General features: G+C 45.2%; 1 protein-coding gene across 1 annotated transcript; it reads left to right on the top strand.

Annotated features, from left to right (window-relative positions):
* Positions 1-2,791: 2,791 nt before the first annotated feature.
* On the top strand, positions 2,792-22,449 carry LOC136426889 (uncharacterized). The gene is made up of 17 exons (XM_066415610.1): positions 2,792-3,135; positions 6,567-6,810; positions 7,085-7,268; positions 7,812-7,983; positions 8,641-8,756; positions 9,293-9,441; positions 9,880-10,074; positions 10,432-10,583; positions 11,058-11,304; positions 11,966-12,253; positions 13,188-13,339; positions 14,440-14,597; positions 15,020-15,102; positions 15,649-15,763; positions 19,845-20,251; positions 21,092-21,299; positions 21,853-22,449. Exons 1-17 carry the CDS (start codon positions 2,861-2,863, stop codon positions 22,023-22,025), a joined length of 3,318 nt encoding a protein of 1,105 aa, XP_066271707.1. The 5' UTR covers positions 2,792-2,860; the 3' UTR covers positions 22,026-22,449.
* Positions 22,450-22,632: the final 183 nt, after the last annotated feature.

Here is a 22,632-nt window from a genome sequence, read left to right as displayed (position 1 = left end):
CGTCCTGATGGACAGTATGTGGAGTCTGCCACGCCCTAGCGATAAGTGCTAAGGCACGGCACAGAAGTTTAGGTCCAACAGGTTTGACTGGGTTGTTCGTGGGCGGATCTGTTCAAGTGCTTGGACCGTTTTTCACCCGCAAGGGCGTACCATTAAACAACGTTACTGCCTCGGGCTGCTCTTCGGCCATCGATCCGCTTGGAGTCGGGCGATCCTTCACCTAAATCACCGCTCGTGACGGAGACCTACCGTCTTCAGAAAATGACCGAGGCAGGTTTATAGCCCGCCGGTAATGAAGTTCAAGATTTAGGACGTTTTACTGGACTGATTCGATGCGAGGACCATATGTCATATTATGACGTACTTGCTTTTTAGAAAACCTGTGACTCTTTTCAAGGGGCCCAACTAAATGTGTGTAAGATGTTAAGTGTGTGTTTTCAAAATAACATGATTTTGTAAAAATGGCTCTATCGTGTTTTTGTCGTCACAGTCGATGTTAATTCAGTCGTAGAGTAGAACGCATCTTATTGTGCTTCTTTTTTATGGACATCTACTCACTATTGGTGAAGAATTTTAATCGTTGAGATAGTTTATTTCAATGTCTATTCCTCAATATGAATCCTAAGGGGAATCTGTGAGATATAGCATATAGCTATAGCATAGTTGGTGACTCGTCATTTTATCAAAGTAGCATATAAATCATAACCATATATACTATAAATCAACAAATATCAGAAATAGTCGATGGCTTGTCTAGGAATACAATATTACTGGCAAACATATTTCATATACCAAGGGTGGAAATGTGGTAGGTAATCATCTATAGCCACAAAACCGTTTGTATTGTATATTTTTTGTGCAATTAGATTGATTGATTTGCTAATTGATTATTTCTCCAGTCGCAAGTCCCATGTTGTCCTTTGATGACATGATAGTAAAACCTGAGGTAGTATGTTTTTAGCCCTAGGCAGTTAAAAGCGTCATCTAGCACAATTCGCCTGAACTTCAAGAACACGACTTTTATAATCTCCGGGCCATGAAAAGGAAGATATATATGTGTGTGTGTGTGTGTCTGTCGCTGTGTCACAGTGTGTGTGTGTGTCTGCCTGTTTGTGTTCCGGATTTTTGTAGTCAACATAACACAAGAACCTCTGAATTAATTATGATGATATTTGTTAAGTGGGTAGGTGTTGGGAAGACGAAGGTCAAGGTTGATTTTGGGACCCTTAGTAGGTGACCTTGGTACTGCAGCAGAATTTCCGTTTTTTTTTCTATCTTTTGACCTGGACGTGCTATGCATATATGGTCTTAACTTTTTGGTGGCAGGTAGCTTGTGATGAAAAGAAGAGGTGGTGTAGGCGCAGGGGCGTTATCGTCAAAATCTTCCAAGAAGAATAACTGAACAAAGGAACGACGGATTTCCATGATATTTAGTTTGTAGGTAGCTTAGATAGAGATTTACATAATGAAGTGCAAATTATGCAGATTGGGACTTGTTGAAAAGAGCAGGGGTAAACTGTAGGCGTCAATTCATGGTCTGATCCTGATAATAGACCCACCTTTTAAAAACTTCATGGACAAGACAGAGATGAGTATTCAAACAAATTGATGAGAGCTTCGTTTGCGTTTTAGTTGACAACACATTTAGTAAAAAAATCCCGTGAACGAACCTTCCTTTCTAAAACGGACATTGAGTTTTTTTTTGGAAATTGCAGTGCCTTAGGATCTACCACAACCGTTTCCACCACAAGGCACATGAACTGTGTAAGAGGCATTCACGACTGCCCCACAAATACTCTTAGTTTGCTGCCGTAAACAAACTGTCCGACGAATGTGATCGGTCCATAACTGACGCTTAACCCTCACAAACGCCACGTTCTTCTTCTAGAACACGCACCAGAGATTTTTGATATGTAATACCGCAAAGAAATATCACCAGTCAACAACTTTAGAAAGGGATGCCCCTGTAGCTAAACTGGTAGCAGCCTCACAGTTGAGCTCCTGGTTCCAATTATATAGTTGGTACCTGGGAGACCAAAGTTCAAATCCTGGGACAAGAAATCTCGGTTGGGGCTGCACCCGCCTTTCGGAAAGGACGTAAAATGGAGCTCCGTGTTCGAGGGGGTGTCACGAGCACGTTAAAGGGGAAGGGCAAGCGACCCATTCATGTAAAAATATACCCTGCTACTGAAACAGCAAGGAAACTTGCTGAACTATGTGCCACGAGGTGCTACAACGTCCAGCCCGACGGATACCACCCCCTAGCCCTCTTGGGCGAGGTGGTCATTGACCCCAGCCAGCGAGAGATTGTGTAAACACAGGCTACTAGAATGTCATGAACAACAATTCTAAAAGGAATTCAGTTTATCAGACGACCATTTTATAAATTCTGGACATTGGGTCTTTTAAGGTGCTTGACTGTACTCAAGAGTTTGACTGTGATGTAATAAACACCCAGGACAATGGTGTTTACAGATATGCTTTGCGGGCGGACCTGCATTGTACTTTGGTCGGAGTCAGCAGGAATTTCGTCAGATGCAAATTATGTTTGCTATAAAGTAGATACAGTAATCATCTAAATTGTTGCTCTTTTTAAAAATCCTTCTAGCATGTTCTTTAAATCAAGGAGTTCGCACACTTTCATAAAATGATCGTCCGACATCATCTCTGACATTGGTCTCCTCCAGACCTTGTCAAAGACCTAGAACGTTATCAGTAACAGATTTAATAACGACTTGATCACTAAGTTTTACGGTACAGTGGGTCAACAGCACGTGTGATCGCTGAGCGAGTGCGAGGCTGAGAGTCCACCACTCATAACGTCGACGTGTTGTCGGGTAGCCTGATCAGGGAGAACAAGATGGCCAATCTTCGATACCTTCTCGTTGTCTTCTCCGTCCTTGCCTGTTCCTTTGCGGGCCATCCCGAGGTCGAGTACCCCGGCGGTCTTCAGAGCGGGTGTCTGCCGGGAGGGAAGCACAAGGACGCCCCGTCTCCGGAGACAGGTCTCGGGGTCTGTAAGGACTACTCCGACTCGAGCTGCTGCTCGGCCGACATTACTCGGCAACTTTCGGTGACTCCCATCGTCGAGGTGGACGGCTTCCGCTGGGACAACTGTGGCACCCTGAGCAAGCGGTACGATTTAGATGACAGGGACTAACAATATATCGTTAAAGGAGTCCTAAACTCTAGAAGGTGGTGTTATTTTCCACTAGATTATGTATCAATGAATACATAACCAGCCGACTTTTTACAGAATTCCGCTTGCGGCGAATTACATAAGGTGTGTTTTGTAAAATAACATGTAACTTACTAAACCCGTGCAGGCCCTACCCATGTATTCCCTATACGTATACTCACTTCCTTCGTCGTGAATATTTTGGCATGAATGAGGGGGGTTAAGCACAATAAGAAGGCCAGTTGTTGATAAGATATAAAGGAACATATACCAAGACAAATTTTTCTTAACCCCCCTGACATTCTTTGTGTAACCTAACTTTTGTCAGGCCTTGTCAGGTACATTGTATTCAGACATAGGCTGAGGTTGTTTAATTTTATTAATCAGAAAATAGAGGATCGCCTGGGGAATTTAGTAGACTACTCAATGCTTTTTGATGCGCATGGGACTAGTGGGTACTTTATCGTATACTGTAATAAGTGTTCATTTTTACTTCCTAAAATTATTATCTATTGGAAAATAACTCCCCCCTCTGGAGTTTAGGACTCCTTAAAACATGCAGGATAGAGTTAAAGTCCTTTAGGCCATTGCACCTCGATAAAGTCCTCCCGCGCCACGTGGTGGAGCCTATGGCGGCGCCCATCTCTGATTCGCAGCCCTTGGGCCACACAACTTTGTGCTAAAGTCTCTACAGCAGGGGGCTAGTCACTGGTAGTGATGTGTATGTTTTAACGTCCATACTCTCTCCTAAATGCTGAGTGCTAAGCAGAGATAGCAGTATCTAACATTTTCAAAGTCTTTTGGTGTGACCCGACCGGGGATCGAACTCACGACCCACCGTTTGCACGGCAAACACTCTACCTATTAGGTGGAGCCTACGGCGGCGCCCATCTCCGATTCGCAGCCCTTGGGCCACACAACTTTGTGCTAAAGTCTGTACAGCAGGAGGCTAGTCCAATGGTAGTGATGTGTGTGTTTAACTTCCATACTCTTTCCTAGATGCTGAGTGCTAAGCAGAGATAGCAGTATCTAACATTTTTAAGGTCTTTGGTATGACCTGACCGGGGATCGAACTCACGACCCACCGTATGCAAGGCAAACACTCTACCCATTAGGTGGAGCCTATGATGGCGCCCTTCTCCGATTCGCAGCCCTTGGGCCACACAATTTTGTGCTTAAGTCTCTATAGCAGTGGGCTTGTCCACTGGTCGTGATGTGTGTGTTTTAACGTCGAAACCCTTTCCTAAATGCTGAGTAGAAATGTCAGTATGTAACATTTTTAAAGTCTTCGGTGTGACCCGACCGGGGATCGAAGTCACGACCCACCGTATGCACGGCAAACACTCTACCCATTAGGTGGAGCCTATGGCGGCCCCCATCTCCGATTCGCGGCCCTTGGGCCAGCAGGGGGCTAGTCTGTTGGTGTGATGGGTGTGTTTAACTTACATACTCTTTCCTAAATGCTCAGTGCTAACAAGCAAATACTATTTTCGAAGTCTTTGGTATGACTCGGCCGGGGATCGAACTCACGACCCACCGTGTGCAAGGCAAACACTCTACCCATTAAGCAATTGCACCTGGTTATTTTGGTCGGAGTCAGCAGGAATTTCGTCCAATGCTAATATGTTTGTGACCCGACCGGGGATCGAACTCACGACCCACCGTGTGCACGGCAAACACTCTACCTATTAGCCTATGGCGGCGCCCATCTCCGATTCGCAGCCCTTGGGCCACACAACTTTGTGCTAAAGTTTCTACAGCAGGGGGCTAGTCCACTGGTAGTGATGTGTGTGTTTAATTTCCATACTCTTTCCTAAATGCTGAGTGCTAAGCAGAGATAGCAGTATGTAACATTTTTAAAGTCTTTGGTGTGACCTGCCCGGGGATCGAACTCATGACCCACCGTGTGCAAGGCAAACACTCTACCTATTAGGTGGGGCCTATGGCGGCGCCCATCTCCGATTCGCAGCCCTTGGGCCACACAACTTTCAGCAGGGGGGCTAGTCTGTTGGTGTGTTTAACTTCCATACTCTTTCCTAAATGCTCAGTGCTAAGCAGCATGTACTATTTTTAAAGTCTTTGGTATGACCCGGTCGGGGATCGAACTCACGACCCACCGTGTGCAAGGCAAACACTCTACCCATTAAGCAATTGCACCTGGTTATTTTGGTCGGAGTCAGCAGGAATTTCGTCTAATGCTAATATATTTGCTATAAAGTGGATACAGTAATTCTTTGTTTGTGCATGTTATGTAAGATCATGTACTAGTACGTTGTGTAAGATGTTTACTTATCTTAGTTCCTTTCCACAAATAGCTGGTCGAAAATTACATGATGAACAGTTTGTCAGGCTTAAAGCCGAAGAATTGATCACAAGTGTTGCTTGCATGATTACTTGTCCTGGGGTCCTGTGTTTTAACTGACTATAGTTTGACTAAAGACCCCGTTCGTACTACTAGTAAATGGAAGATTTACAACACCCTCCAGGTATTTACATAACCTGGCCGACTGATCTTGATAAGATGGCTGTAAACACGGGTGAGATGTTTGTACTGTCACCCCAGACAGCGATAAGACCGATAGGCCCGTCTGCGCTGAGAACTGCGCATGCGCTAATTACTTCAGAAGTTTACCCTACCTCTTGACAATAGTAACGTTACGTAGGACTTTGTGTGGGAAGGACTTGGAAGCTTAAAAGCCTGAGGTCTTTTACGTTTCAGCGGAGCTCCAGCTTTAAAACCCGTATACTAAAATCGATATGAGGTCCTTGGCTTTCTTTGTAGCTTTTCCCACCCGACTTTTGGGGTAATTCTATCAGTGTATTGTGTCATTGCAATTCCAATGAAATAAAATAAAATAAGATAAAATAGAATAAGATAAAATAGAATTAATCAAAATAAGACTGTGATACAATAATGCATACAGCATAGCACAATATGTCCGTATTCTTTTGTTCCATGCCATTTTATGTCTCGCACCTTTGTCTTAATTGTATTAAGCCCCTGTCACACTTGCGCGTATATACAAGTCCGCAAGAGGTACGTGTCAACCTGTTTTGGTTTAGTTTAGATTTGCAGCCGAGGAAGTCCTTTCTTTGGTTCGATAAGCAGGCTGCACAACGGTAGGTCAAAGTGAAAAACAACTTCTTCCCCTCAAACTTTACTTAAACCAATGAAATGTTGACGCGCAACTCACACGCAATTGAATATACGCACAAGTGTGACAGGGCCCTTACCAGCCCAGTTCATGTTAGCTAGCTCAGGCTTTACACGCTCGGAGTACATCAGAGCGTAGTACACTCGGAGCACACTCCGAGTGTGCTTGAAAATGCGTGTGTAAATTTAGCCTCAGAGTCTACGTACATGTCAAGTGCCGTTTCGTCTGTGCAGGTGCCAAGACTACATGGTGCACGTGGAGTGTTTCTACCGCTGCTCGCCGAACCTGGCGACCTGGGCCGCGCCCTACCCGTCCGCCGTCCGGGGCGTGCCGGTCTGCAGCCAGTTCTGCGACGACTGGATGGAGGCGTGTCGGGAGGACCTGACCTGCGCAGACAACTGGATCACCGGCTGGAAGATAGAGGAAGGCGGGATAAACAAGTGCCGCAAGGAAGAGCGGTGCAGGACCTTTGCAGAGGTACAGTAGTGTCCGTTCTGATCTTCAAGCAGATGTATGGTGCGACTCAGTGTTTTGATCTTTAAGAAAATGTAGGGTACGACTCAGTGTTTTAATCTTCAAGTATTTGTAGGTGCGGCTCAGTGTTAACGTGTGTTTTAAAGGCATTTTTACGTCTTTCCTGTGGTTTGCATCTTTTCCTATTTCCTACAATGAAAATACGGACTCCTACTAAAGAAAGACGTATGAATATGCTTACAACCACATAGAAAAATACGTCTTTGATCGTTCTCAGGTGTTCAGAAACGGCCGCGGCCTGTGTGAGAGTCTCTGGGGTCAGTCCTTTACCTACGAGTCCACCTCTGACGTACCATGTGTGGACTTCCGGAACAAGCCAACCATATACCATATCACGGTCCCTGACCCTGGGACAGAGAGCGTCGAGCCGGCCTTCAAGAGACAGGACGAGTGCATCATCGGTAAGACACTTCCGGTTTACTCACTATCTTTTGATGTACCGAATCATACTCACATACGCTGATAGATTTCCCTCAGATACACAAAATAACCACTTGGCTCGCCCCTGAGACGTCACCAAAAACAAGAAAATGAAAAAGAACTGACTATTCAGAGGAACACGAAAGACTTCATAACAGATTGTTTTAAATCGATGAAATGAATGTCAATTCAAAACAATGTCCACCTAGATATTGCATACTTCCTTTTTCTTCCAATCCAACTCCTTAAATAGTTTCATCGGATTCAAGGTAAATCAACTTAGGTTCTTTGCTCACAAGGAAGATATATATATATATATACCTGCCAACGTTTCAGTAGTCGCTCTGCTATCTTTCTTAGGGCAATTCCGACTAACTGTATCTTCTCTCTTCTTGGTTCTCCCGTCCTTACGGCGGATGAGGTTCCCTCCCACCACGCCCCCTAGCGCCTGCATACTGTCCTGACAGCCTGCTTAGCCTTTCTAATTGCTCTAACTGTATAATTGATGTCTAACTGTCTCCCAGACGCCGTTGATTTCCACAAGAAGAAGCCGTCCCCCGAGCCGAAGCTGAACGCCTGCCGGGACTACCGCCAGGACAGCTGCTGCACCACCGAGATCGACAACGACATGGTCAACAGGCCCATCCGGAGAGTAGGCCAGATGAACTGGGACACATGCGGCCCCCTCAGTCCGAGGTGGGCACTAGCTTTTCCTCAGCTGCGAAGCTGTGACGTTTTGTTATGGCCCGATTTACACACAAGTTTTCAAAGTCGACAAGGGGCTGTGTGTGAGGAGCTTTGGGAGTTTTCCTACTAAAAACACTCCGAGTGGCCTAGGTTTCGACTCCAAGTCGACTCAAAAACATGCGTGTGTAAACCCAGCCTATCAGATCGAAAAAAGCTAGAAAAATGCCCCCGTACAAAGAACCTGTAAATATTGTACAAAGCGTGTCACGACCAATGGAATATCATCTCCCCAGTGGTTTGAGATCGCGAAAAAAAAAGAAGGAAAAAAATATCATCGTCAAAGTCTAATTCTAGATCTTGTTTCGATTATCATGATAAGATTTTCAGTCTTCCTGCTGTTTGGATCAGAAAGTTTACTCTATAGTCATGAACTATGGTGAGGGGAATACAAGCTTAGTCACGTGTGGAGTCGCATCATTGCCACTGCAACGCCACCTAGCTGCATCGGGAGGTAAACACAAGTCGGTAGTGCCATGAGGAAGGTCTATTTGTTTATAAGGGTTTTTCACAAAGTGAAGGGTATACGTAACAGAATAAGATGATTTCATTCTTGTTGTGTGTACAAAGAACTTTGTTAACACTTCTTTACCCTCGTTTCATGCAAAGGTGCGAAGAATTCCTGATAGACTCCGAGTGTTTCTACCAATGCTCCCCCCTCATCAACAAATGGCGCGTTCCTGGTGTTGATCCCGCCGTCGACCCCTTCACACCTGTGGTAGAAGGTACGTATTCATGCGCGTATCCTCCTATCGTGTCATGTCACATAACGTTATAGTGATGGTTCAGATTAGAGCCTAGGTTTCATTGACACAGATTATACCTTAACGACTTATAGATCTATCCAAACTTGGAGGACTGTATTTTCAACCGCCGGGTGGTATGGTGTCCTTGTCACTCAAGCCTTGTAGAAAGGGTTGTTGTCCCGATTTTGTACCATTGGTTAAGGCACTTTACACCAAATTTCCTACCTAAACTCAGGTGTAAAGAGTACCTAGCTTCGGATAAGTACGTCCCTCGGATGAGACGTTAAATGGTGACCCATGTATGATGTTTGAGGAGTGCCACACCTCGAGTAGATCAAATAAATCTGTGAGGATATGCAGCTTGCATTCTTCCGTACAAGGAGTACAAAGGTGGGTTTGCCGGGTACAAACACTGAACAAACAAACGAGCAAGGAAAACGTCGTTACGTGAGTGTTTTGTTGAGTACTTTTAACTCCCACCTTTATGCATTTTTTAAAATTTCCATTTCTCCCAGGCATCCCTCTTTGCTCTCACTTCTGTGATGGCATGTTCAACGCTTGTAAGTTCGACCGCACATGCGCAGTGAACTGGGCCACGGACTGGGATTTCTCCACGGGAGAAAACAAATGCAAACCGGATTCAAAATGTGAACTCATCAAGGACGTAAGTATGATATCTCCCTCCATCGCTTCGGCTGTGTTAATGTCACCGCCATAGCTTCCCTGGGAGCCAGACTAGACAGGGCCGCTAGCGATTTCCTTCGGCGCCGCAAGCCAGTCAGCCCACCGGATCTAAATTTACGCGCCGGGGAGTTGTAGCCCAGTTATACTGTCCATTGACCAAACAATGTCCAGCCGGCCCCTTACGGGGGCTTGTTTGGTCAATGGATAATGTTGCCTGCCACCGTAGGATCTGCTTGGAGATGTGAGTTATAGTCAGTCGTGCTCTTCAAGCAATTCTAATTCTTCACGAGCAAAATAGAAACGCCTATAGGAACGCATGTCTGGTTGTTCAGTTAGGTGTGTGCATTTGGACATGTATTAAGACTCTTGGATTACTCGTTGTTTTTTTAACGATGTGTATATGTCACCGCCGTGGCAGGTCTTTAAGAACGCGAAGGCCATGTGTGAGAGCGTTTGGGGCTCGGCCTTCAAGTACGTGTCCAACCGGGACGAGGCCTGCCTGGACCCGAGCGTTCACCCGAGCGAACAGGTCACCAAGCCGAAGAAGGTGACAGCTGTCGCCGCTGCGGAAAATGAAGAGGAGTGGGGCTGCCTCCGTACTAAGATTCACAAGGTGATGATGTTATATGAAAAACATATGATTGTAGAGTGTTGTCCAATATAAGCCACCAACATCTGTTGTATCATAATAAAAGCTCCAATTGAAAGTTTGCTTGTGTAGAATTTTTTCTCTCTCCCTCTAATGAAAAAAAAAGGAAACTGTAACGTCACAACTCCACGCCACTCGCCTGGACAGAAAGACAGTCTAGAATTTGGCGGATTTGCCAATAAATATTTTATCAATCAGAGAGCGTTCCTTGCTATGACGTTATTTACCGTGGACGCTTTGTCTTAAAACATTTCACCAAGCCTCCAGTCAGTTACAAGACTAGGTACCTCATAACTCACAAGTGGTGATTTTCCCTACTAGAGCACGCCTGGCCCGGAGCCTGGTCTCCAGGTCTGCGGCGAGTACAGCTCGAACAGCTGCTGTTCGGAGAAGTTCGACCAGCAGCTCAGGATGAGCCCGGTGGAGAAGATTAACCAGCGGTATCTGAACAGATGCAGCGTCTTGTCTCACAGGTAAGTGTGATCAATCAACAGAGCTAATGGTAAATATGCTTATGCAGAAAAAGAGATGGTTTATTGGTCAGAAATTACCAGTGCATTGGCAGCCAGTGCTGAATTGCTGCAGGGTTTAAAATCACATAATACACAACAGATACATATTTGCTCCACACTAACTGCACTTTGTGGAACTGTCGCAAGGGTCGGGGAGGCTGCCATTCGATCGGCACCAGCAAGTGACCTCAATACGACCTTTCCCCAACCGACGTCAGGTACCCATTCACACCTGGGTAGAGTGAGGAAAGTTGTGTAAAGTGCCTTTCCCAAGGGCACAACATCGGGGCATAGCAGTGGTTTCGAATCTGGGACCAATTAGTGGTTTCGTACACGGTCTTCTACTTCTGCTAACTCACTATATCTGACCCGCCCACAAATCGAACCGCACCGCTCTGCCTTACCTGTGTGTGCCCCCCACCCCCATTCCTCCAGGTGCGAACAGTTTCAGTTGGCGGTGGAATGCCACTACTACTGCGACCCGATGATCTACCGGTACGCCAAGCGTGGCCACAAATACGCCGTGCAGAACGTCCCGATCTGCTCGTCCTTCTGCGATGATTTCTTTGACGCCTGCCGAGACGATCTGACTTGCGTAGAGAGTAAGCTCACGGATTGGTACTTCATGCCTGGAAGAATCAACAACTGTAGACCTGACTCTCAATGTCGCACCTTTGCTGAGGTAAGACCCTCTTTATGAGTTTATTTACAAGTTCTTGCCCGAGGGCTAACATGAAACAACGCATAGAAAGGGTATACTGTACAGATAGTGCGAGTTAATAATGGCTATTCTAAGAACTACAACGGAATACCATCTACGCTTTTTGGGTTTGACTTCTTTTATTGAAGCAGTGGAAGACGAAGTGTCCCACTTTTTCTATATAAAGCGAAGACCACGGGGTAACCGATTAGCGCCAAAGAAAAATAGAAATTGAGATCACTGAAAGATTATTGGGAGATCATTAGAAAAGCTGTTCATTCATTGAAACACGTTGGAGATCAGTGAGCCCCCAAAGAAAGTTCTGCTACCACTCTTGAAATCATATATTACATCTATATAAATCAGAAACCTCCATCTTATGCAACACTTGTGTAAAAAGACAGAGCCCATAGACCTACATTGAACAGAGACGGGGGACGACACAAGTTATCTGGCACGTATGACCCGCTACTGCGATCACGTGTCGCTGACGTCACGTTGCAGTAGCCGGGTTCATTCCGTGAACAGGTTTGATTGAGTCAACTGCAAATTTGGGGTAAGTCGTAATTTCTCTTACACTGTTGGACGAAAAGTTTAGTCTTGTTAATAAAGAATCAACTTGTTCGCCCCCCCCCCCCCCCAGGTGTACGGCGATGGACGTGGTCTTTGTAACAACATTTGGAGCGACACCTACGTCTACACGGAAGACCAGGACACGTGTATCAACTTCATGAGTATTGGATCCCAGACACGCCACAGCGATGCCGAAGAGCACACACATCACACGGATCACCACCACGATGACGACGGCCATCAGCACCATCACACGGACACACACCACGCGGATGACGACGGACATCAGCACAGGGACATGAGCCAGGCTGATGGCGACAGTTGGGCGTGCACCAGGCACGACCACCCCCACCACAAGGTTAGTAAGTCATATATAATCGGCACTAGATACAGAGGAGGGAGTGTATACTTGCTGGCCAAATTTTGTTTTTCTTTTGCAAGTCTTTGGACGTTGTTTTTCTAAGCCTTTTTCGTTTCATCACCACAAGTACATTTGTTGCTCGGTTGACGGGGAGAACTCGATGGTTAACTGGCTACTTAGCTTTTCAATGTTTTGTGCCACAAAATTTGTGAAATAGCGTTTGCTTTGACTGGGCTTGAACATCATTATGGGATATCTGACCGATGGAAACCTCGAAAACATCTTAGTTAGCTTGCACTTTCTTCAGTGCCCTTTCTCAGTAGCTTAAAGCGGACTTGCACGGCCATGATCAAATGCACTGTTTACAATCTTGCCGCGTTTCATGTGAAGATTCGGTTCACTTATTACATTACCTTTCAATCTACATATGAAATCTTTATACACACAACAAAAGTATAGCGACTTTCGTAAGGTCTTCTACAACTACATATGCAAACAACAAAATGGGATACAAAATGATTAACCTACGTACAAATATATGAATACTTCAATATGTCGAGTTTAACCTATCACTTACACTACTAGTTCTAAGATCTAAAAATTCTTTGATATATTTCCCTATTTGTTCATAGTAAGGGTTGTATCCTTCTAGAATGTATTTGAATATATCCATAGAATGGAATGTATCAAATTCTGTTGGGCAAGCGGAAAGATTTGAGCGTTTATCATGATATCGTGTAGCCTGAGTGCCAGCCTTTTTAGCTTCCGTCCGCTACCCAAGCTCCACTGCGCTACCCAAGCTCTGCCGGCCGGTAGCGGAGCTTGGGTAGCGTACGGAAGCTAAAAAGGCTGGTACTCAGGCTAGATATCGTGGACAATCTCGGATAAAGTGTCGTTCATCTTCAATTGCATTTGAACATTCGTCTCCCAGGAGAACCCGACTCCAGAGCCCGGTCTCCAGGTGTGCAGTCCCTACGCTTACGGCAGCTGTTGCACGGTTGAACTTGACCGCCACCTCACAGTCAGACCGGTCGACGGAGTGGACAAGTTCTGCTGGAACCGCTGTGGCACCCTCAGTCCACAGTACGTACATCTCCCACTCATAGCTGATACTGTAAATTCAGAAATGTTCGTGGTGGTTTGATTTTCGCGGTGAGCTTTCAGCGCGACCTTAAAACATTTTTGGCCACCTGTGGCTCTAGCGCTACAACTAGCATTCTTTCAAACGTGAACTTAAAACCACCGCGAACACCCCATTTTCTCCCTACCACGAAATAAAAACCACGCGAACTTAAATGCATCTACAGTACTGTTATTATTAGTGTTATTGTTAGGTGGTATGTTATGTTGTAAGATTATTTGTTGATGACAATAGATGCATTGATTTACCATTATTTTTGACTTACTGCTTATTTCTAACATGCCAGCTATATGCCAAATAGGCTGTAACGAGGCAGCAAGTCTATGTAGCCATGACTTAGAGCTTCAGGAAAATGTAGAAAGTTGTATGCCAAGACGACACCTATTACATTGTAGAACCTCCAGTTTGCGATAAAAGTGTGATCCTGTATAAGGATACTGAGATTGTAGAAGATTGAAGAAAGAATGGATCATCTGTGGAGTACCTAAATTTAACAACTTTGTTACATTGTATTTACTAAGTTCTCAAAATAAAGATTATATCATTAAAAAACGTACATCTCCCAATGTCAAACATACGGTTTTCTACCTTGAAAACCTAGTAGCAGAAAACATTTTTCCCACTTCCAAACATCTGCCTTTGTGTGTTGTATCGACAATGACAAAATGCTATCCACATGAAATATCGTGTCTATAGGAATTTCAGATTTTTAGGCAGACTCGATTCTTTAATTGTTACAAGGAATATACTGACATAGACATAAACGCATTCAAAACTTATAGACTATACATATATTTTTCCATTGCATGTATCTGTCTGTCCATACATGTCGATTCTCCAATATCAGCTACGCTGCCTTGAGAGTCGGTGTAATGTACTGTTGCATTTGACAATAAATGAATAAATAAATTTTAACATTGCTCTTTATGTTAATGTGTTACTGATAAGCACGTACGTTTTTGTTTTATCAGTGGCCCATCCTTATTGTAGTTCAGTAGCTAGCTACAGGCGGGATCGCTAACACATTATTTTAACGCTTCAGGTGTGAGAACTTCATGATCGATCTGGAGTGCTTCAACAAATGTTCCCCAGACATCAGCCGAATGTCCATACCTACCGACTCCGGTTCTACCGTCCCCATCTGCGCGTCCTTCTGCCACCGCTGGTTCGACGCTTGCAGAAACGACGTTACTTGCGTCGGTATGTAGTTCCGCATCTATCCGCTACAAGGCGCTGTTGGGGTATGCGTACTTGACGGAGGGGGACCTTGTAAAATGACTTTAAGATGGTTCCCCTCCTTTCGCAGTAAAATAACTCTTTAGTCGGAGGATTTGAGGGCTGTAAATGAACAGGGCACCTGTTATATATACGTATAGATGTACATTGTGTACGTTGCTGAAATCCCGATAGAAAAGGTATTACCAGACATTCAACAAACCACCGAACGAGTTGTTGGTGTAGTAACGTTACATCGAAATGAGTTACAATACCACCGTGTACGGGAAGTTCATCTAACGTTTGAATGTGTAGTTACATATCTAGTTTCTAACTGTATTTTGGCGATGCCCCAGGGGCAGAGCCGTTATTTGGTACAAGTGTTAACGCTTATCTCACCTGCTCAGCTAACTGGAGGACCGACTGGGAAATGGACGACCAGAACAATAACAACTGCCCTGAGGGGTCATCCTGCAAAACTTTTGACGAGGTGGGAGGTTTGTTGTATATTGGGGAATGGATTCTTGAGATAGATCTCATATATATACAATCAGTTATACTGTACTACACCATCGCTTCCTTGTGACGTCACCGTGACGTCAGCCAGTTGATCACATGCTCATTCCTGTACGTTGAGATTGTTGCCATGGGCGTATTCGAATTTTTAAGGTAACAGAAAATCTAAACATGAAATTTAGAAATGACCTCCATTAACACTAATCCGCTAATTTGAAAAAAAAACAGTGGGTTTGAGAGATCTCAAGTGCAGCACCTCCCAGCTATGCACAGTTTAGATATACAGGAGTGCATTATACTGGTGGACGTTGGGGTTGAGATCTGTTTGGACGTATATATTTTCAGGGTTGCGGAATCATGTACCATGGTGGAATTATTTTAGTAGACTTTAGATATTAGAAATTCAAAATCTAGAAAATCTTGAAAAAATTTCAAATGTAACAGAAAGACAACTGCGTCATCATCTGTCGTCTGATTGATACGGATTCCAAGGTAAATCGAACCTTCTGCCCATCTTAAGATGTACGGGGACGCCCAGACGCTGTGCGAGACGTTCTTCGGAAGCGAGTTCCAGTACAACAGCACGGACAGGTGTGTGGACATCCCCCTCCACTCCTCACCTGTCCAGGATCAAGGTAGATAAAGTCAAAGTCAAAAGTCAAAAGGTCTTTATTAGCATTTGCAGACATTGAATACAAGTCTGAATTACAGCTAATTCACACAAATCAATTCAAAATATTCATAATTTTCAAGTGGAAAGTACTTATTTAAAAAACACAGATCAACCATACAATAACAAGTGCTAAGATACGTATTATATGAGTCATTAAAATACAGAAATAATACGAGTGCTTGTAATCTAAATGAAGGTAGTCGACATTGTGAGGTTTAGAGAGATTTGTTATGCAGCAGCGTCGCTTGGTACAGAAAAGATCTCTTAAGTCTCTCAGTTCTACATTTCGGCATTGAAAGATGGTTGTGGTTACGTAAAGTCCTCCCAGTTTCTTCTTTCCTGTCATTGGTGATCATGTAGTGCAGGGGGTGGTCATTTGCCCGCATCTGCGTGAACAAGGCTCTCGCTGCTTCTTCTCGTCTTGACTGCAGGGTTGGCAGGGGGGGTGGCGTCGGACTGCTACTGTTTCTGTTGATGATTCTCAGTGCCCTTCTCTGCACAGCCTCGAGAGTGTTTCTTTGCGATACAGTGCATCCAACATACAAAACATGAGCATATTCCAATACCGGTCTAACAAGAGTCGTGTAGACGGTGAGCAAGTCCTCGGGAGGCATGCCTCCCTTCGCAAGAAGGCGAAGGAAATGTAGACGCTTGGAACCTTTCTTTGTTACGTGTGTAATCTGACTGTCCCATCCAAGGTTGGAATGTACCTTAAATCCCAGGTAAGTAGCACAGGTAACCACAGGTACTTCCTTTCCTCCAAGAATAAGGGGCGGTGGTTCCGGAGGGGTTTTCGCGAAACACATTCTGAGTTCAAAGGATTTGTCTCCATTCATAATCATGTTATTTTCGGCGGCCCAGGAGTCCAAGTGTGCGGTTTCTTCTTGCATTGTGTTGTCCGCCTCGACATCAGCACAAGGAATGGTTCGAGACAGGCCTATATCGTCCGCATAGCCATTGTTGTCTGTGGTCTCATACCTTGTGGTTCTGGAGGACATGTAGACTAGAAACAGGTATGGGGACAGAACGCCCCCTTGCGGAACGCCAGAAGTGACGTAACGCCAACTGCTGCACTGATTGTTGGCGATCACACGTTGAGCTCTGCCAGACAAATAGCTGTTAATCCAGGCTAACATCTTCGAGGGAGTGCCACGAACGGCGAGGAGCTGAAGTAGTATTCCGTGGTCGACTCTGTCAAAAGCTTTTGACATATCAGCCAGCAGTACACGGACCATTGATGCTTTCTTGGTATCCAAACCTTGTAACCATGACTGATATGCTTTGAGAAGAGCAACAGTGGTTGATGACTTGGGCATGTAAGCATATTGGTCCCGTATCCATGGCTTCATAATGGGCAGAAAATTGTTTAGCACAAGTCTTTCCTGTACCTTCCCAAGGGTCGAGATGAGGGAGATAGGCCTCCAATCCTTCTTGCTGGCTGGGGCTGGAGTCTTGGGTATGGGGCAGACATTCGCCGTTTTCCACACGGAAGGCATGTTTCCAGTGTTGTGCGAAAAGTTTATCAGGTGAGTGACAACTGGGGCTAGGTCTTCGCAATACGCGCTCAGAACCCAGTTCGGGATGTCGTCAGGGCCACCTGATTTCCTGGTGTTCAGACGTCTCAAGACAGCTTTCACTTGGCCGATGCTGCAAAGGTCATCAGAGCTGGATGGGAGCGGGAGTGGGAAAAGATTGAAAGTTCTGCTGTCTGACCATGCTTCCGCAAAGAAATCGTTCAGTGTGTCCGCTACTCGGTCATCCGGGACATCAGTAACGGTGACGTTCCCCTTAGATTTTTGCGTACGTCCAAGTTCATTATTTACAAAGTCCCACCATTCTCGAGGGTTGTTCTTCTTTAACATACCAATGCATCTGTTGTAGTGGTTCTTCTTCTGCTTCCTGATGAGGGACTGGACCCAGTTACGAAGTTTTTTCCACTTCTCTGTTTTGCCATGTTTCCTGTAGACTGATTGTCTTTTCCGAACGGCGACTTTAATCTTGTTTGTTATCCAGTGTTTGTCAACATCCCGTGTTTTGCTCTTACTTGGGGGAACACAAACATCGAGCATCGTCTGCAGGGTTTTATTGAAAGTGGCAACTTTGTCCTCTACCGAAGCTGAGTTGTATACGGTAGACCAATCAGTGATACCCATACATAGACCAAGTGCATCCTTTCTTTCCTGTGTGACGAGACGATGTTTGGGCCTGGGTTGCTTACAGCGAGGATTGTTAGAGACGTTCGGCTTCCAGAGGATACAGTTATGATCGCTGGAACCAAGTGGAGCTATGATGTCCGGCACGTGATAGTGGCCGTGGACGTTTGTGATGATTAGATCCAGCATGGAGTTGGCACGAGTGGCGTTTGTCACGACCTGTTTAAGTTCAGGATGACTGGATAACACCGGTTGGAGGGGGAGATTGTTGAAATCTCCACATAGAATAATACCGGCATGAGGGTGCTTCCTGCGGATTGTGTCCAAGGTGTGGATGATGTGCTGACTTGTCTCATCTTGTAATAGTTTTTCGTTTGCCCATGGGGGATGATACAGGACTCCTACGTAAAGTACAGGAACGGCTCGTGGGGTCCGTTGTGGTTGTAGTTGTGCCCAGATGCATTCTAAGTTCTCGGGTACAGCAATGTCAACAAGTTTTGTCTTTATATCGTTTTTGATATAAAGGGCGATTCCCCCGCCTCGTCTGTTACACCGATCCTTGCGATACAGGTTATAACCGTCCACCGACGTTATCTCTTCAGGTAAGTCAGTTGAGAACCATGACTCAGTAACTGCCGCAATGTCGATCTTGTTCAGAGAGAGAGTTAAGCTAAGTTCATCAAGTTTATTGACCAAGGATCGGGCATTGGTTAATAGCACACTCGGCATACCTTTGGGCTGGATGGGCGGCTTGACGGGATCACGTTTCAGAGGTCGCAGGTGTTGTAGGCCATGTTGAGAATGTCGGAGTGACGGCATGTATTGTTCTGCCCAGTGAGATTTGCATGTAAATGCATCGGCTTCCACTTGCAACGGCCTATTCCCGACAACTGTAGGGATCTTACGTTGAAAGTTTTTACCTGCCCTTTTTCCCCTTGGCCTGCTCCTGAGTTTCCAAAGTCCAAGGTGAAGCAGGTGACCCTTGAGATCCTGGCCGGTCGGCAGGGCTGCTCTTTTTAGACCCCTCAGGAACTCTGCGGAGTACAACAGCGGAGCCCGCGACCATAAGGACAACGATCGCACAGTAGTCAGTACACGCAGCCATGACGCACACTGGGTCACACTCCGCTCCAAAGTCAGCGTTGATTTCTCCACGAAATGATCACTTCCCAGAGTGGACTGTCAGTCTATATACGGCTCAGACATTCACAAGACATATATATTGCACAGCAAGGTAAAAAATATTGCACTTATACCGGTTGAAAACACCGGGGGACGCTCTGTAGGGGAGAGGTAGATATCCCATGGCCGCCTTAGAGCAGACTCTAGACAGAAATTGTAGATTGGTTGCCTATCTTCTCATAGTGAGATAGGTGATCGACAGTGAAAAATGGTGTAAAATTCAGTCATATGTTTCGATAGCTCTTTTTTCATGATTATCATCACATGTGGATTTTATGTAAATGAGGTTATAATTTGCATATGGATTTTTTTATATATTACAAAATGCACTTTTGTAACTAACATCTTGACATTCATACATATTTCACTTTGTTAGAGACGTAAAATCTTGATGTTAAATGTTGAACATCAGTTCTGCACATTTGAGCGGTCATCTGCGTAATGGATGCAAAAATGCTCTGACTGATACCCTTGGTATAAATGACCAGTATTTCGTTTTCTTGTCAATGTAACATAGAAAAATATAGTTCCATAGTTACCATGAGCTCACTAGTGAGGCAAGTTACTTTATTGGTCTTATCCTTTTTGATGACTGAGTCAAATTAATCACCACTTCTACCCTTGTATGCTGGGATTGAAGAGTGTCACACGATTGTTTTAACCAATCAGACGCTTAGATCTAGTTTCATTTTCATTTTGCTCCCTCAGACTCCGGAGAACACAGCCACGACAGTCACCACGGAGATCACGATCACGAGGAGCTCCACTCTGGCCATGGCCACGGCGCCCATCATGCCGGCCATGAGGACGCCGACCATGGCGAGCATGAGCACGAGGGACACCATCCTGGACACAGCCCGGACACCCACGGCGACCATGGGGACGACGAGCATCACCATGGTGACTCTGCAGACCATGGGCACGAGACGCATCATGGCGACCACGAGTGGCACGACCCGGCTGCGCACGGAGAGCACGGTCACGAGACACACCACGCCACACACTCCCATAGGGACCACCACGACGGCGATGTGAGGGCCGTGCAGCCCTTGTCATGGCCGGTTCACCAGTGTGTGTGGCAGACCGGTCTCAAGGACCATGGCGGCTTGGTGAAGGTAGGCTAACTCGGAAACTTTACATAGATTCCGTTAGTGACGTCAGACAAGCATACACCTGTGGATCCGTTTAAAACAATGAAGCTAATAACTAATAAGGAACCATAAACCTTTCTAACTGATGAAGCCAAGCCACTGCAGTGCTTCAGCATGCATATGACATCGAGAAGATCTTCAGTCCCAATCAAGTGCTTCTATTTTGATAATAGAGTTAGTAGCAACTGCGCGACACTCAGACCCCCGCGACATGGCACTTTATAACTTACCACTCCAGGTAGACAAGAAAGGAGAAACTAAAAGGTTCTACTACTAAAAGGTTCTACTACTACTCTTCTACTAAAAGGACTACTTTAACACCAGTTGCAATTTCCCCCCAGACCACAAAACGGCAAGAAACGTATGAAACAAAGAAGCCCCCGGGATTCGAACCTGCGCCGAAACCGGGCAGCCAGATCACAGGCACGCACGCCTTATTTTAACCACTAGGCTAAAAGGTCTAGACCAGTTAAACTGGTCAGTTGGAAGTGCTTGAACCCCATTGTTGCACTACTCCCCCTTTTCTTTTCAAGATTCGTCCTGGAATCTCCGAGTTCGATATCCCTGTGCGGCACATTTTGCCAGGCTCATAGGGTCGGTGTGGGAACCAGTGAAACAAAGAAGCGAGTAGAACAGTCTCCTGGCCCCCGGGATTCGAACCTGCGCCGAAACCGGGTAGCCAGATCACAGGCACGCACGCCTTAACCACTAGTTGGAAGCGCTTGAACGCCACTGTTACACCTATATCTTTCTTGTGGTCACGTCAACATCCACGCGCCAACAGTTCCCCGTTCTCCCCCTCAGACGTGCAGTTTCAAGAAGAAGCACTACAGCAGCGTGCTCCGCCTGGCCTACTCCGGAGGACTCATCCTCGCCAACTGCACGGAGTGTTGCAAGCGCTGGTACTTCACCATCAACGGCGTGGAGTGCCAGAAACCGGGCGGGATCGACGCCATCGTCATGAAGCTGGGACACGAAGGCAACATGGTGCACCAACACCAGCAGTTTGAAGGTACATGGTCTGATTTAGAATTAATGGATAAGGTAATCAAAGTAAATATCTAATAGAGTGAACAGCGAAATATGGGGATGACCACAGACAAATAGTCGACTAGTACCAAATTATTTAGTGTACAGTTGACTTTTTCAGATTACTCTATCAAAAAACTACTATTCTTAATTTCACATTAACTTTTTGACTGAAAGACCTTTATTGTACGTTTATGCTCTTACCATCTACTGGTGGGTAGAACTTAGTAAACATTAATTCCGTTAACTACGTAATACTTGTTTAGACCAAGGATGTTGAATAACCTTCTTGGGTAGACGGCTTTTGAAATATAGTTTTGCTTTTCTTTGCATTGCTACCATTGATATCTTAGTTTTGCATTGCTACCATTGATATATTTGCATTGCTACCATTGATGCAAAGAAAAGACATCAATGCATTGCTACCATTGATATCTTTTCTTTGCATTGCTACCATTGATATCTTTGCGTTGCTACCATTGATGTTTTACTTTGCTACAAACAAACGCATCCTATTTTCCTTCCATACACGTTAGGATTCTGTGACAAGGTTGGCATGGGTCTGCTTGACGTGGAGCTCCGCGTGCAGGACTGTACCGAGCACATGCCTCATCACGGGCACAGCGGAGCCGAGGAACCCGGGGACGCCCAAACCGGCGGACACTGCTTCTCACGAATCATAGTCGAGGAAGTCAACATGATCCCTTAAAGAGGGTCTGCATGCTCTTTTCCTTAAGGCGTGGGCAGCCTATTTTTTCCCCGTAATTCGTACGGAAAGGCGTCTTATTTACGTAATTCGTAGCAAGGCGACCAAATTTTGCTTAACCGTCTTCCTTGATTTTAGCACAACGCGTAGGTTTTTTTTTCTGAATTCAGCGTAAAGCGTTGTCAGGACCCTCCATACAGAACCTCCTTATGTCAATTTCTAGACTGTCTTGTCATAATCCAATCAAACAGTGCTTTTCTTTGTTGTAGTCTACTGCGTATGATAATCTTTCTTTTTGTTTTGCTGTTTGATCAGATTTCTGTCTGATTGTATTGTGTTTGTCATGTATCTGATACTGGCGTGTCACATTTCAGTGATCGATATCACAAAATAAATCTCCAAGCTTATGATGATGCATATGATTTCACGACGGTCCACTTGTGTGTGTGTGTGTCTTTCTTTCTTTTGTTTCATTTTGTGACGTGATTCGTCAATATGCCAATAACTACGTACACAAACACATTTGTGTAAATCATGTCAGTGAGTATGTATTCTAGCCAACCATACATTATTGTCTCCCCTAAGATTCGGCATCGTCAGAAACACATAG

Source organism: Branchiostoma lanceolatum, chromosome 2 (assembly GCF_035083965.1).
Source record: "Branchiostoma lanceolatum isolate klBraLanc5 chromosome 2, klBraLanc5.hap2, whole genome shotgun sequence".
In the NCBI taxonomy this organism is placed as follows: Eukaryota; Metazoa; Chordata; class Leptocardii; order Amphioxiformes; family Branchiostomatidae; genus Branchiostoma; species Branchiostoma lanceolatum.
This window is presented reverse-complemented; position numbering and strand designations above follow the sequence as displayed.